The sequence below is a fragment of the Crocuta crocuta genome, unplaced genomic scaffold, assembly GCF_008692635.1.
Source record: "Crocuta crocuta isolate KB4526 unplaced genomic scaffold, BGI_CrCroc_1.0 scaffold204, whole genome shotgun sequence".
NCBI lineage: Eukaryota > Metazoa > Chordata > Mammalia > Carnivora > Hyaenidae > Crocuta > Crocuta crocuta.
In genome coordinates, this window is record NW_027529603.1 from 1,099,105 (window position 1) to 1,114,633 (window position 15,529).

General features: G+C 40.4%; 1 protein-coding gene across 1 annotated transcript in view; it reads left to right on the forward strand.

Moving 5' to 3' along the window:
* Positions 1-227: 227 nt before the first annotated feature.
* The window catches only part of UBE2R2 (ubiquitin conjugating enzyme E2 R2), a 102,585-nt gene continuing 87,283 nt past the window's right edge, over positions 228-15,529 (forward strand). Inside the window, exon 1 of the mRNA XM_077761879.1 lies at positions 228-462. Coding sequence (XP_077618005.1) covers positions 286-462 — 177 coding nt within the window. The 5' untranslated portion in view covers positions 228-285. The remainder of the gene's footprint in view (positions 463-15,529) is intronic.

The window sequence follows — 15,529 nt, forward strand, 5'->3', positions numbered from 1 at the left end:
GGAGAGGAGGCGGGGAAGGGAGAGGAGGAGGAGGGAGAGCAGGGCGGGGGAGGGAGGGGCGCGCGCGCGCGCGTCNCCCCTCCCCCCACCTGGCCCGAGTGTGAGGAAAAGGGCCTGGTCCGGCCCGCGTCGTGTGTGAGGAGGACCCGGGCCGGCCCACGGGCCGTCTGGGGCCTGGTCCGGCCCGCCGGGTGTGTGAAGACAGGAGCCCGGTGCGGCCCGGGNGCCTGGTCCGGCCCGGCCGGTGCGAGAGGACTGGGGCTCCGGCCCGGCGCCGCCGCCGTGATGGCCCAGCAGCAGATGACCAGCTCGCAGAAGGCCCTGATGCTCGAGCTGAAATCCCTGCAGGAGGAGCCGGTGGAGGGCTTCCGGATCACCCTGGTGGATGAGTCCGACCTCTACAACTGGGAGGTTGCCATCTTCGGACCCCCCAACACCCTCTACGAAGGCGGCTACTTCAAGGTACCCCCACCCCTCCCAGCCCTCACTTCCTCAGGCCGAGGCCTCAGCTCCCTGCCGCTTGCGGGGCCAAGAGTGCGAGCGCGAGTGTGTAGAGGGGGCTCCTCACCTCGGCAGCCCCCCTCCCCCCATTCGTGGAAGCAGGAAGGCCTTGCTCACCAAGTGCCTTTTCTTTGTCATGGGGGCGGGGGCGGGCGGCCAGACTGCACCGGGAAATAGGAAAACCTCTCTGGCTAGGGTAGTGGCTACCGGCGGAGGAGGGCTGTCTTTGTTTTGTTTCCCCAGCTGAGGGTGTGTGGGAAGAAAGGTGGTCTTTCCTTTCTCGGCTCCCCATCAGAACCTTCCCCGCGCCGGCTGGAACTGCCCCAGAGGGCAAAGTGACCTGCACTTACTGGATTGGACCTTTCTTTTTTGGGGGGTGGGGGAAGGGTATTAGTCTGTCATTCCTGAAGCTGCCTAGTGACCTGACACTTTGGGGATTAGATGGGCTTCCTGCGCTGTTGGTAGTTACAACTTTGCATTCCAGTGGGCGGTAATGAATAGGACCCTAGGGGTGGTAAACAAGGGTGCGTTTTCTGGCCTTTATCTGACTTGAGGGAACGCTATTTAGCCCCCTTTCTGTTCTCTTTTCTCTGTTGACTTCAGTGGTGTTTCAAATGCCCTTTGTCCTCACCCTGCCACCAACTTTACTAGCTTCCCCCCCCTCCCCCCGCCATGTAGAAATATCTGTAGACAGTGGAACGTGTACCGGAGATTGATAGTTTCCCACTTTAGGAAGACAAAATTGAAACGTTTTGCTCAGGTGGTTAGCTTTAGCAAATGGGGTGGTCTCAGATGAAAAGTATCATCTGAGGTAAGATGGTCTCACTGAGTAGGACTGTTCCATAGCCACCCATGATTTTAGAACAGTGGTTATTTTCATTCCACTGTATCATTGTTTTTTATCCCAACGTAAATAACTTGAAGATACGGAGAATTTTTTGTTTTTATTTTTATCATTTTGTAGGAATGATCACAGATTGAAGGTGGAATGTTTCAAATGGTGGAGGCAGAGACAGGAAATTAGTGTTAAGGAATCCATTTAATTTTATTTCCAAAATTAAGTAAAATAGAGCAGTGAGTCAGTCTTGGTTTGTTTTGAAGGGAGGGGCTATCTTGGCATAAGTTTTAAATGAGTATCTTAGTCATGTAGTTATGATGTACATTTTTAGGACCAGCCAATTACTTTTGTTTTTCTATCCTTCTAAAGGTAGAAACTTAAGTGTCAGCTTTGAAATTGGGTCAACTTTGTAGAAAATGTGAAGAATTGACAGGGGGATGTTTAATATTCATGCCTGTGATGGTGAATACCTAGTAAAAGTACATTTTTACAGCAGTGCCCTTACCAACTATATGCTTAATCTTTTGTGGTCACCCTACACTGATATTTTTTAGATGCATATATTAATGTACAAGTTATTAGTGACAAATTGGGGAAGGTATTGCTGCGTCTGCTCGCCAAATTTAGTGACATACAGTTTAATTTCCATAAAGTGTCATTGTTTGGGATAATTGATAGTCAAGGTGAGTGGGTACTAATTAGAATAATCTCTGTCTAAAAAAAAAAAACCCCAACTCTATGTGAAAGGAAATAATGGGTTGCAAATTGTAGTGTTTTTGCTGAAGGAACAGGAAAAGCACTGTGGAGAATCCTCTCAGTCTGAAAGAGGTAGTTTGGGGAGCGGTTTCCCTACTGTAGCATACATTGATTTCAGTTAAATGCTTTGTAATTTCAGTCCTATTTAGAAAGAATGCTTGAATTTCATTGTATACGTTAGATTTCTTAATCTTCTATTGTGATGTTTTAAAATGTATGAAAATTCTTAGACAAGTTTTATGTTTTAGTCTTCTTAAAAATTTTATTTATTTATTTATTTTAATGTTTTATTTATCTCCGAGAGAGAGAGAGAGAGAGACAGCGTGAGCAGGGGAGGGTCAGAGAGAGGGAGACGTGGAATCCGAAGCCGACTCCAGGCTATGAGCTAGCTGTCAGCACAGAGCCCGACGCGGGGCTCGAACCCACGAACTGTGAGATCATGACCTGAGCCGAAGTCACATAAGGATGACCTGGGAGCCACCCAGGCGCCCCTTATGTTTTAGGCTTGTGTGAGAATTTTGTCAATTTTGTTTTCTATTTTATTCCTTATTGTATGGTCTTTTATCCCAAAAGCCTTCCATTGGAAAAAGCCAAAGTTATGGTCATGAGCATTTGACACTAGTGGTAGGTCTAAAACCATTGTTTTTTATTTCACTGCTTTTGTCATAAAACAAGGCTTTTAGTGTGTTCCACTACAGCTGCAGTTTAAAGTTGGCACAGACCTTTTTCTACCACTGTTCTCCCTTATCAAATGATAGTTCTTGAACATTTAGTATAATTTATTTTCAAGTTAAATTCTTTATTTTGGGTTGTAGTTTCTAAAGGCAGTGGAACCACCATTCATTAAATTTTTCATAATGTTACTCCTTTAACATTTACATATTAATAGGCTTCTTACTGATCTTTTTCACCATGAAATAGTTGGCTCCAGTCTGTTCTAACTATGGCATCTGTTGTGGTAGAGACTTGTGAGACCTGTATTTCACAAATTTATTTTTGATTCATCTTGTCTTTTTTAAATCTCTTAAGTCTGTGATTTTTAGCTTTGGGCTGGAGTAGGGGGAGTTTGGATGTATGATGGGCAAAGGTAGTTTCTTCCTGTTTTTCTGGATATTCTAAAATCTTTCTTGGCCCTGCTTTTTGTCCAGTTTCTTGATCTCTTAGACTTACTGAGTGAACTTCTTTGCTGCTTCGACTTTTTCCTCTAGGGGTCAATCATTACAAAACACAAAGTAGGGATATCACTTGGAATAAAGAACACCTCTGAACATAATTTTGCTACTGTGGAGCAAGTTGGGATTTTATTGTTAATGGAAGAATAAATTGTTGATCAAGTGAGCAGTTAGTTAATGATGATTTTTAACAAGTTCACCTCATTACTTTAAAAAGCATTGTCTTTTCATATAATTTCTGCATATGATCATAACTTAGAATGGCTGCTTTGGGTTAGAACCTACTTGGAAGTCCTGCATTATTTATCTGACAGCAAGGTACTAGTGAGTGTAGAGATCAGAAAGCGAGAGTGCCTAAGGGGGTACCTGGCTGGCACAGTTGGTAGAATATGTGACTCTTGATCTCGGGGTTGTGAGTTCAAGCCCCATGTTGGGTGGACAGATTAAAAAAAGAAAGATAGTGCCTCTTTCATGAAGTGCATAACATAAAAGTTTAAATGATACAGAAAACTTTAAATATTGCAGTTAACTTTTTGTAGTTTTAATTTTATTCAATAATTGAGAGTGAAATATAAGTGTCTTCCATTTTTAGAAAACTTCAAACTGATAATTTACAAAGTATTATATACGCAAAATTTTCTTTAATAGGAGCTTCTTTATCAGACTTAATACTTGATTTATATTAAAGAAACTTAAACTTTTTTAAAGTTTATTTTTATTTTATATTTATTTAAAATTTTTTAAAACATTTATTTATTTTTGAGAGAGTGAGACAGAGTGTGAGCGGGGGAGGGGCAGAGAGAGGAGACACAGAATCTGAAGCAGGCTCCAGGCTCTGAGCTATCGGCACAGAGCCCGACGTGGGGCTTGAACCCAAGAAGTGAGACATGACCTGAGCTGAAGTCGGACACTTAACCGACTGAGCCACCCAGGTGCCCCTAAAGTTTAGTTTTAGAGAGAGAGAGAGACAGACTGACAGAGGATCTGAAGTGGGCTTAGCAAAGAGCCCGATGCTGGGCTCAAACCCACAAACTGTGACATTACAACCTGAGCTGAAGTTGGATGCTTAACCAGCTGCTACCCAGGTGCCCCTAAAGAAACTCTTCAATGATAGTTTTTTAAAAATAATGGCTCTGCATTATTTTCATTTGTTCTAGAATAAATGAATCTATTTTCTGCCTCCTCTTAAAAAACAAAAACAAATAACAACAAAAACCCTGCCAGGCTTAACTTTACTGCCTGGCAGTGCCCTTCAGATTATAGCATACTCTATATTGCGACTTTAATTCTTGTTTTTCTTCTCTTTTTAACTTTTTTTTTTTTTTCATTTTTAAGAGATAGAGCATGAGCAGGGGTTGGGCAGGGAAAGAGACAGTATCTGAAGCAGGCTCCAGGCTCTAAGCTGTTAGCACAAAGCCCAGCGCAAGGCGGGAACCCAAAAACCGTGAGCTCATTACCTGAGCCGAAGTCAGATGCTTAACGGACTGAGCCACCCAGGCGCCGCTGTGACTGTAATTCTTAATATATAGTTGAAACAATTATTTTAAGACTGTGATTCTTAAGAGTGCCTGGATGGCTCAGTTGGTTAAGTGCCCCACTCTTGATTTTGGCTCAGGTCATAATCTCACATTTCATGAGTTTGAACTCCGCATCAGGCTCTACAGGCACATTGACCGTAAGGAGCCTACTTGGGATTCTCTCTCTCTGCCCCTCCTATTTGTGTGGGCTGTCTCCCAAAATAAAGAAATAAACTTAAAAAAATAAAGACAGTGATTCTTTTTTTTTTTTTTTACAAATAGTTTNGGTCCCTTCGTCCGTTGTTGGACACTTAGGCTTAAAGACAGTGATTCTTAGTCTTTTTGTTGTTTGGATCCTTTTGAGAAACTGTTTGGGAAAACACTAACACGTAAACTCGTTTGCGTACATTTTCTTTTTCTTTTTTTAAAGTAGGCTCTGCACCCAAAGTGGGGCTTGAACTCATGACTCAGATCAAGAGTCAGATTCTCTACTGAGCCATCCAGACACCCCAGTTTGTATACATTTTCAGAGGGTTAACTGACAGGTTAAGAATTCCTGTTTTAAAGGATTTGGATAGGTAACTTAACAATTAACTTTAAAATTATAAATGTAGTGCTTTTTTTTTTTAAAACACTTGTATAATGAGTCTGTCAGTTAAAAATATCTTATTTCTTTTAAAAAACATTTTTTTTAATGTTTTATTTATTTCTAGGAGAGAGAGAGAGACAGCGTGAGCAGGGGAGGGTCAGAGAGAGAGGGAGTCACAGACTCTGAAACAGGCTCCAGGCTCTGAGCTGGCAGTCAGCACAGAGCCCGACGCGGGGCTCGAACCCACAAACCGTGAGATCATGACCTAAGCGAAAGTCGGATGCTTAACTGACTAAGCCACCCAGGTGCCCCAAAAATATCTTATTTCTTAATTATTTCTCAGACACTTTGAGAATGGATACTTCTTAGTGCTTTTAGCTGTAACCATTTCTGGAAGTTAAACTTAAAAGAGTGCTGAGTGGACACTATAAGGCAACACTATAAATGGAAACATAGTTAATGTCCAGTGGTTTGGGGCATTACTGTAGTAAATGTAGTTTTAGTGTTCCTCCCACCACCCATGGCAAAAGTATAGCATCTCAGTACTTAAAAAAATTTCTTTTAATGTTTGTTTATTTTTGAGGGAGAGATACAGAGCATAAAGGCAGGAGGGGCAGAGAGAAAGGGGAGACACAATCTGAAGCAGGCTCCAGGCTCTGAGCGGTCAGCACAGAGCTTGATGCGGGTGTCGAACCTACCAACTGTGAGATCCTGACCTGAGCTGAAGTCAAGCACTTAACCAACTGAGCCACCCAGGTGCCCCAATATTTTTTAATGTTTATTTTTTATTTTTGAGAGGGGGAGGAGCAGAGAGAGGGGGGCAGAGGGTCTGAAGTGGGCTCTGTGAGGACAGCAGCAAGCCCGAATAGGGGCTTGAACTCTCAAAACTGTGAAATTGCAACCTGAGCCAAAGTTGGCCACTCAACCACCTGAGCCATCCAGGTGCCCCGCATCTCAGTATTTTATAGAACATTCTTTTACCATGTTAGGTTGAGTCCAAGATGTTTTTTCTTTTTCTTTTTCTTTTTCTTTCTTTTTTTTTTTAGTTTTTTAACTTGTTGAAAATTGGGATGTGTCTTAAAATCCATGAAGTCTTGCGTTTTTTTTGGTTTTTTTTCTTAAATGTTTATTTTTGAGAGAGATCAGGCCTGAGAGTGCGCGAGCGAGCTCGGGGGAGGGGCAGAGATAGAGAGAGTAGAGGATCTGAAGCAGACTTTTTTTGCTGTCAGTGCAGAGCCTGATGCGCGGCTCAAACTCACCTACCATGAGATCATGACCTGAGCCAAAGTCAGATGCTTAACCAAATGAGCCACCCAGGCACCCCCCATGAAGTCTTAAATCCCATCAGCCAAGTGGTGGTATTTGAGATCTAGTTGTGAGAGAACCTCCCACTGAAATCCTCTAATAAAGATTTTTTTCAATGCCAGCATCAGTGTCTTAAATTTGATAAAATAAGTATTGTTTCTTTTTTAATGAAGGATTTAAGCCCTAGTTAAGATTTTGTTTGCAGCATGTTGATTCCTGTTTTTCAGTGATTTGTGTTAGTAAATAATACTGAGTATTCATCAAAGGCAAAGCCTGGTATGAAGAGTAACATATAGATAGTAATAGTAAGGGGAAAGTGTTAGGATAGGTAACCTTAGAGCTTATATGAGTAATCTTAAAATCTTTGTGCAGACTTTAAAATATGAGGTGTGGGTGTTATTCACACAATTGTAAATGGTAGTTTAAATCAAACCTTTTTATTTTTTAAAAGGTTGTACCACTTTTAATTATTTTTTAAAAATATTTGTTTTTTTTTGGGAGAGCACAAGTGAGGGGGGTGGTGCAGAGAGAGGGGGACAAAGGATCCTAAGCGGGCTCTTTGCTGACAGGTTTGACAGCAGCAAGTCTGTGGGGTTTGAACTCATGAACCACAAGATCATGACCTGAGCTAAAGTCAGACACTCAATGGATTGAGCCACCCAGGTGCTCCTAAATCAAACCTTTTATTTGCCAGCATAACCACAATCTATCATGATAAAATGTCTGTTCCATCTTTGCCATTTAGTATTACTAATCCTACTTTAAGTTTCCAGAAGAACCTGTCTTGTGGGAGACCAGTGAAATAAAGTAGGCCATCTATTAAATTGGTCCACCTCTGCTAATCTAGTTAGGGGAAAATAACAGGAAGAGTTATAATTCAGGGTTTAGGACTATCAGAATTCCACCTTGCTGGAAGGTCATAGTTAAAATACCTAATTCTTTTATGTTCCTGAACTTCTTTTGGAGTGTTTCACATACAACTACAGAAATGTTTGAGCAAGACTGAGCCTTTTTGGATGTGTTCTGCCAACACAGAACTATTTTATATCAACTTTATTCAGTAAGAAATGTGTTATTCAGAGTTTATGCTTATGTATCTTTAAACTTTTTTTTTAATGTTTTTATTTCTGAGAGAGAGAGAGAGAGCATGAGCAGGGGAAGGTCAGAGAGAGGGGGAGACACAGAATCTGAAACAGGCTCCAGGTTCTGAGCCAGCAGTCAGCACAGAGCCCAACATGGGGCTCAAACCCACGAACCATGAGATCATGACCTGAGCCGAAGTCGGAGGTTTAACTGACTGAGCCACCCAGGTGCCCCATATGCTTATGTACCTTTAAATGAGGTGAGTCTGAAGTGAATGGAATGATAGATACCAAACTAAAGACGTAATTTTAGTTTAGATTCCCAAGGCTTGATATATAAATATTCCATATTAAAATTGGAAAATTCAAATTCTGAAAAACATATTTAAGATCCATAGTGAATAGTCCACTTTAAACACTTTAACTTGATTTGTTTTAATAACAAATATAAAAATGTTCTTGTTATAATACAAGTAGTAAATTGAATTAATGTTGTGAGCCTGTCGGCAAGGTAAGTAGAATAAATACTTAAAACATATTAAAAACCAAGCACAGAAATGTACTAAAAACTTTGAATGCCATATCTCATCGCAGATACACCCTACTATACTTAGTACTGTATTATAGGTATTAGTACATAACATTTATTGAGTGCTTACCATGTGCCACATCCTTTACAGAGAATATTTCATAATCCTGTGAGGTGTGGTTACTGTTACCCTCATATAGGGAAAATGAGTCACACACAGCTCATTTAAGTTGCCCAGGGGTCTTCAGCTAGAAAGTTTTGATACCAAATTGTACCAGACTGCTGGACTCTGAAGCCTGTGTTATTCTTTTACTGAGATCTTTTACCACGTAGGATATGTTTGAAGGTATAAAAGTGGAGCTTTAAGAAAATCAAATTTATGGGGCCGCTTGGGTGGGTCAGTTGGTGAGCATCTGATTTGATTTCAGCTCAGGTCGTGGTCTTCTGGTTCATAGGATCAGCCCCTGATGGTTCTGCACTGTCAGTGAAGAGCTTGCTTGGGATTCTCTTCCTTGCTCTTGTTTGCCCATGTGTGCACATGCTCTCAGAAAAATTAGTAAATATTAGAGAAAATCAGTTACAGAGTTTTTATAAGGAACTGATTAAAACTTTACTTAAGTTTAAAGGTCACAAGGGTAATCTTCCCCTCCAAATTTTGGAGCAAGATTGTTATCATGATGTCAGTTTATATCTTTTTTTTTAAAATCTTTTTTAATGTTTATTTATTTTTGAGACAGAGAGAGACAGAGCAGGAGCTGGGGAGGGGCACAGAGAGAGGGAGTCACAGAATCTGAAACAGGCTCCAAGCTCTGAGATGTCAGCACAGAGCCCAATGCGGGGCTCGAATCCACAGACCGCGAGATCATGACCTGAGCCGAAGTCAGATGCCCAACTGACTGAGCCACCCCAGCGCCCCATGTCGGTTTATATCTTAAGTACACTGGAAAAAGGAGATTTTTTTTTTTGTTTTGGATTACTTCAATTAGAGAATGATAAATCCTATTGCAGAATGATTTTTTTTTTATTGGCAGATCTGTTCCTTTAATCGTAACTTAATCATTACTTTAAGGGGGGAGTGGGTTAGTGCTACTGTTGAGAAATAGAAGTCTAAGAAAACTACGTTTGGGATTAGGAATAATATATCTCTTGCAGAAAATGATTGTGGGAGGATGATAGAAGTTAAATTTCTTAGTGCAGGTTTGGCTTATGATTTTATTTTTATAAAATTTTTTATAAATTAAAACATTTTTAAAATGTTTGTTTATTTTGAGAGGGAGCAAGCAGGGGAGGGCAGTAGAAGGCTGAGAGAGAATCCCAAGCAGGCTCTATGCTGTCAGTGCAGAGCCCGCCGTGAGGCTGGATCTCATGAACTGTGAGATCATGACCCGAGTGGAAATCAGAAGTCCAGCACTTAAACAACTGAGCCACCCAAGCACCCCATGGTTTATGCTTTTAAAATAATAATGCCTTTGGTGGGGGGAAGCACCTGGGTGGCTCAGTCTTTTGAGGTCCCACTTTGGCTCAAGTCATAAACTCATGGTGGTTGAGTTCTAGCCTGGCATCAGACTCTCTGCTGTCAAGTGCAGAGCCTGCTTGGGATCCTCTGTCTCTCTGCCCTTGACCTGTGCTGTCTTTCTCTCAAAACTAAATAAACGTTAAAAAAAATTTTTTTTAAATGCTGTAACACTTTTCCTAGTATATTTATTCAGGCACCATAGGAAACTTGAGCAGATTAAGGTTAAAACTTTTTTAGTTGTTCTTTCATTTGAGTGTGTTAAGTGATGTATTCCTACCTCCGGTAACATCTTCATCTATTTTGTGTCTGGATTTCCAAATTTTGTAATTCATTATTTATCTGCTTTGCTGTGTTTGCTGCATGGGAAGCTGATGTTTAATTTGAGGATTAAATTCCATGAAGTAATTTGGATTGTGTGGCTCACTTAGTAACACACATAGTAATTCAGTTTGTAAATATTGAATGATTACTGTCTTGTTGAAAATAACTGTGGCCCCATTTATAAGATAATATTAAGAATTGGCAAAGTTACAGCAGTTGGGGCACTATCTAGTAATCCTTTGTAGAAGTAGCATGACTTAAAAATTTAGAAACCAGGGGTACCTGGGTGACTCAGTCAAGGTTAGGTGTCCTACTCTTGATTTTGGCTCAGGTCAAGATCTCCCGGCCCTTGAATTCAAGAGTTAAACACTCACCTGACTGAGCCACCCAGGTGCCCCACACTTGTCATTTTTGATTCAAAAATAGTATTACTCAGGTTATTTACCCTATTTACCAAATTGAATCTCACTGAATCAGTTTTGGATATTAAATGAAACAAAAGTCTACACTATATAGAAGTAAAGATTAGCCATTAACAAAGGCAGTACAAAGTTGTACAATAGACTCTGAAGGCAGTTCTCAAAAAATTCTGAATTGTTTTGAGCAATGTGGGTGTAGCATTGTTGGAGTAGGTATATAGCCAGCCTCCTGAGGTATTTGCTCTGAAGTGGGCAAGGCTCATTTGAATTCTGGTAGTTGAGTTTAAAAAAAAAACAAAACACTTAGGCCCTTCTTAATCTTAATCACTCAACTGCCATTTCCCCTATTGGCTAAACAAGGATAATGATGTATTCAAGCTGTTAAGGACTAAGCCCTGTGGAAAAACTTCAGTGCTAATGTTAAAAACAACAACAACAGGGGCTCCTGGGTGGCTTAATAGGTTAAGCGTCCGACTTTCGCTTAGGTCATGATCTCGTGGTTTGTGGGTTCGAGCCCCGCGTCGGGCTCTGTGCTGACTGCCAGCTCAGAGCCTGGAGCCTGTTTCAGAGTCTGTGTCTCCGTCTCTCTCTGACCCTCCCCTGCTCATGCCGTCTCTCTCTCTCTCTCTCTCCTAGAAATAAATAAAAAGGTAAAAAACAAAAAAAAACAACAACAACAACAGGTGTAACTAATGTCCTCAGGGTTCCCACCCCATGTTCTTTGGAATTTGTTAATCATAGTTCAGCATTTACTCTGAATAAGAATGACAAAATTTGCTATACAAAGAAAGAAATGTCTTATTGAAGATACAGAAATTATGTAGAATTTAGATTTAAGAGTCAAAGAATCTTCTGTTAAAAGGACTTTAAAATTAGCGTACTTCCCAAGTTTTGAATTAAATCTCCACCTTATGTAACTTTTTCCTGAAGATTTTTTTGGTAAATTATGGAGTAAGTTATGTACCGAAAGTTTCCTTAAATTAAAAATAGTGCTAGTAAGTTGTAAAACTGGAAAAGTTACTTGAGGATGTGTAAATATTGTATTAAGGAAATCAGCTATTTCTAGCTTTAAGATTTTTTTCTGTTGGGATCATCTAGTAGTGTGTGAGTCTAAATACTTTTAGATTATGAGCTCTTTAAGAAATGCTACTGGAGGGGTGCCTGGGTGGCTCGGTTGAGCATCCGACTTTTGATGTTGGCACAGGTCATGATTCCAGGATGGTGGGATTGAGCCCAGTCTAGGGCTCCATGCTGAGTGTGGAACCTGCTTGAGATTCTTTCCCTCTGCCCCTTTCCCCTGCTTGTGCATGTGCGCTCTCTCTCAAAATAAAATAAAAGCAAATTAAAGAAAGAAATGCCACTGGATCTTTGAATTTCCTTAGCATTTGGCATAGAACCTAAAAGAATAAATGCTTATCTTTTGAGATGGCAGCCCCCCCTTCTCCAAATTATGCATGCAAATTCAAGGAATTACTGGTATCTGAATTTTCTCCATAGACCTTAAGTGGTTCAGCCTATAGTCTATGACATGGGGTGGACTAAAGTGGCTAAGTATTTGGACTGCTTAGTTACTGTCGTTGTGCTTTCCCTTTTGGGAAGAAATGGCATTTTATTTGGATTTTGACATTTTATCTATAATTGCGTCAATTAGGTCTAATGTTCTTGATGATCGAAGGTTTTTTTTAAATTTATTTACTTATTTTGAGAGTGTGAGTTGGGGAGGGGCAGGGAGAGAGGGAGAGAGAATCCCAAGCAGGCTCTACGCTGTTGGCATAGAGCCTAATGCGGGACTTGAACCCACAAACTGTGAGATCATGACTTGAGCCAAGGTTTGATGCTTAACCAACAGAGCCACCCAGGCACCACTTGATGACTGAAGATTAGCTAAAAATTAAGATTGAAATCTTGAGGGGCGCCTGGGTGACTTGGTCGGTTAGGTGTCTGACTTTGGCTTGGGTCATGATATCACAGTCTGTGGGTTCGAGCCCCGCATCAGCCTCTGTGCTGGAGCCTGCTTCAGATTTTGTGTCTCCCTCTCTGCTCCTTTGCTTGCTCTCTGTCTCTTAAAACAAAAACAAAAAAAAAAAGATTGAAATCTTGATTATATTGTATTATAGCAAATGATGATCTTTGTGTAGGGCTCCTCTTGTAATTTAAATACTATAATCCTTTTTAGGAGAGGTTAAGAATTTTAGAACGATGATAGTGAGAGGCATTACCAAAACCTGCAACCTGGACCTCTGTAGTCTAATGAAGATAAAGACTGCTAAACCTCATGTGGAAAATTAAAGGAAATAAAACAAAATAATTAAACCCAGTTTCTGTTTAGCCTTTTTAGAGTATCAGATGACATTAGATCTTTTAAAACTAGACTAGAAGTGCATTTTAGAATTTCTTATAAAGTAGAGAATTTTAAAATAGCAACTGTAAATGTTATGAATATTCTCATGTTGCTCTTGATGCTTTAAAAATCAGGATAATTAGGGGTGCCTGGGTGGCTCAGTCAGCTAGGTGTCCAACTTTGGCTCAGGTCATGATCTCACAGTTTGTGGGTTCTGGTCCCGCATCGGGCTCTGTGCTGACAGCTCAGACCCTGGATTCTGCTTCAGATTCTGTGTCTTCCTCTCTCTCTGACCCTCCCCTGCTCACACACACACACCCTCTTTCTCTCTCAGAAATAAGTAAAAACATTAAAGAAATTAGAATAATTAGAAGAGTATGTTTTTAAAGCTGTGCTTGTACATTGATAATACCTTATGTGGAGGCATTTTGCTAAAGTTTAATTCTGGTAATAATTCTGGTAAAGTTTAGCCAAATATGTATATATATATTTCTTTCCCCCAATATATATAAAGTTTCCTAAATAAAAGATTAACTACATCTAGCTTGTACTGTTTACATATATACCTTGAATGAATTATTAACAAGGTGGAGTAGAGAGGGAACTTTTAAAATAGGTTAAATTTCTGTGGTGTGTGAATTATTATAAATAAGCTCCTCTGGGTTATTGTTTCAGCTACCAAATACATCCTAAAATGTGTACGTCTTTAAACCTTAAGTTTTACTTTACTTTAGACCTTAAGTTTTTGCCTTCCTATTAGAGATTTCTGATTTAAAGACTTAAACAGTAAACTGGACTCTACCTTTTTTCATAAGCCTTTTTTGTATTCACTTTGCTGGGTATTGGACTGACACTGACTACCCAACCACACCAGCCTAGAAGCTGGAAATCATTTAAGATGATTTCTGCTTCCTCTCTTCACATATCCAATTATTTTTAGTACCTCATGTCTCTGGTATTTAGCCCCTCCTTCATTCCTGCTGCCACCATGTAAGACAACTGATTAGTTGTCACTCACTTGCACTGTGACAGTAGCCTCTTTATTGTCTTATGCCCCTCCAGTCTGTGATGTTCCTAGAATAACCTTTTTAAAGTTCTTTTTTTTTTTAAGTTTTTTTGTTAGTGTTTATTTTTGAGAGAGACAGGCAGACAAAGAGTGAGTTGGGGAGGGGCAGAGAGAGGGAGACCTAGGATCTGAAAAAGGCTCCAGGCTCCCAGCTGTCAGCATAGAGCCCAGCGTGGGGCTCGGGCTCAAACTGCGAGATCGCGAGATCATGACCTGAGCTGGAGTTGGATGCCTAATCAACTGAGCCACCCAGGTGCTCCCCTTCCTGCAGTTCTAATCTGACCTGTCTCCACCACCAAAAAGAAAAAAAAGAAGGAAAGAAAGCAAGAAGGCAAGAAAGAAGCTATCTTTCACAAAATGAAGTGAAAATTTCTTAGTGTGGCATATAAAGCCATTCATTATCTGGTTCTTAACTTTTTCAACTATATTTCCAGTTCTTGCTCCATAGGTAACTTTTTTTAAGATTTTTTTTTTTTTTTAAGTTTAAGCAATCTCTACACCCAACATGGGGCTTGAACTCCCAACCCTGAAATCAGAGCTCCACCGACGGAGTCAGCTAGGCAGCCCTCCATAGGTAATTTTTGACAGTGCCATTACCTAAGCTGTTATCTATCTGGAATGCCTTTTTCAACTTTTCTCTTGCTCTCTTTAGTCCAGAGAACTCCAGCTTCTATTTTAAAATCCAATTAACTATGAATGACCTGAAAATTTCGTGGGTTCACTCCCTATAACTTACATTCTACACAATTAGATTGTTTTAAGGTAAACTCAGATAGATATCTTATTCTTTGATCTCTAAATACTGGAGTAATAAAAAAAATAAGGACTCTTTTTTAAAATCATTATTGCATTATTCTTAAACTTAATAAGCAGTAATTCCTACACCTGAAACTGATGTAACATGTGTCAAATACACTCAATTTTAAAAGTCCTTAGTATCTCATATTCAGATTGTTAGTTTGCATTAGGATCCAAAATAAAATCTACAATTGCATTTGGTTGATATGACTCTTTTTTTTTTTTAATGTTTTATTTCTAGGAGAGAGAGAGACAGCGTGAGCAGGGGAGGGTCAGAGAGAGAGGGAGTCACAGACTGAAACAGGCTCCAGGCTCTGAGCTGGCTGTCAGCACAGAGCCCGACATGGGGCTCAAACCCACGAACTGCGAGATCATGACCTAAGCGAAAGTTGGACGCTTAACCGACTAAGCCACCCAGGCGCCCCTGATATGACTCTTAAGACTTTCTTAATTGAAGGGCACCTGGGTGGCCATGTGTCATTTATTAATGATGTAATTTAAAATATTAACTTGTGCTTACAAATTTGCTCAAAGTTAAACATGAAGACAAGCGTGGGGAAAATTGTATTTGTCACTGTCATGACAGTAGGATAGAAGAATTTGTAGGTTTTAGAGTAAGTTCACCCAGAACATTGTCATGTTGGGGCGCCTAGGTGGCTCAGTCGGTTAAGCGTCCAACTTGAGCTCAGGTCATGATCTCATGGTCCGTGGGTTTGAGCCCTGCGTCGGGCTCTGTTCTGACAGCTCAGAACCTGGAGCCTGCTTCAGATTCTGCATCT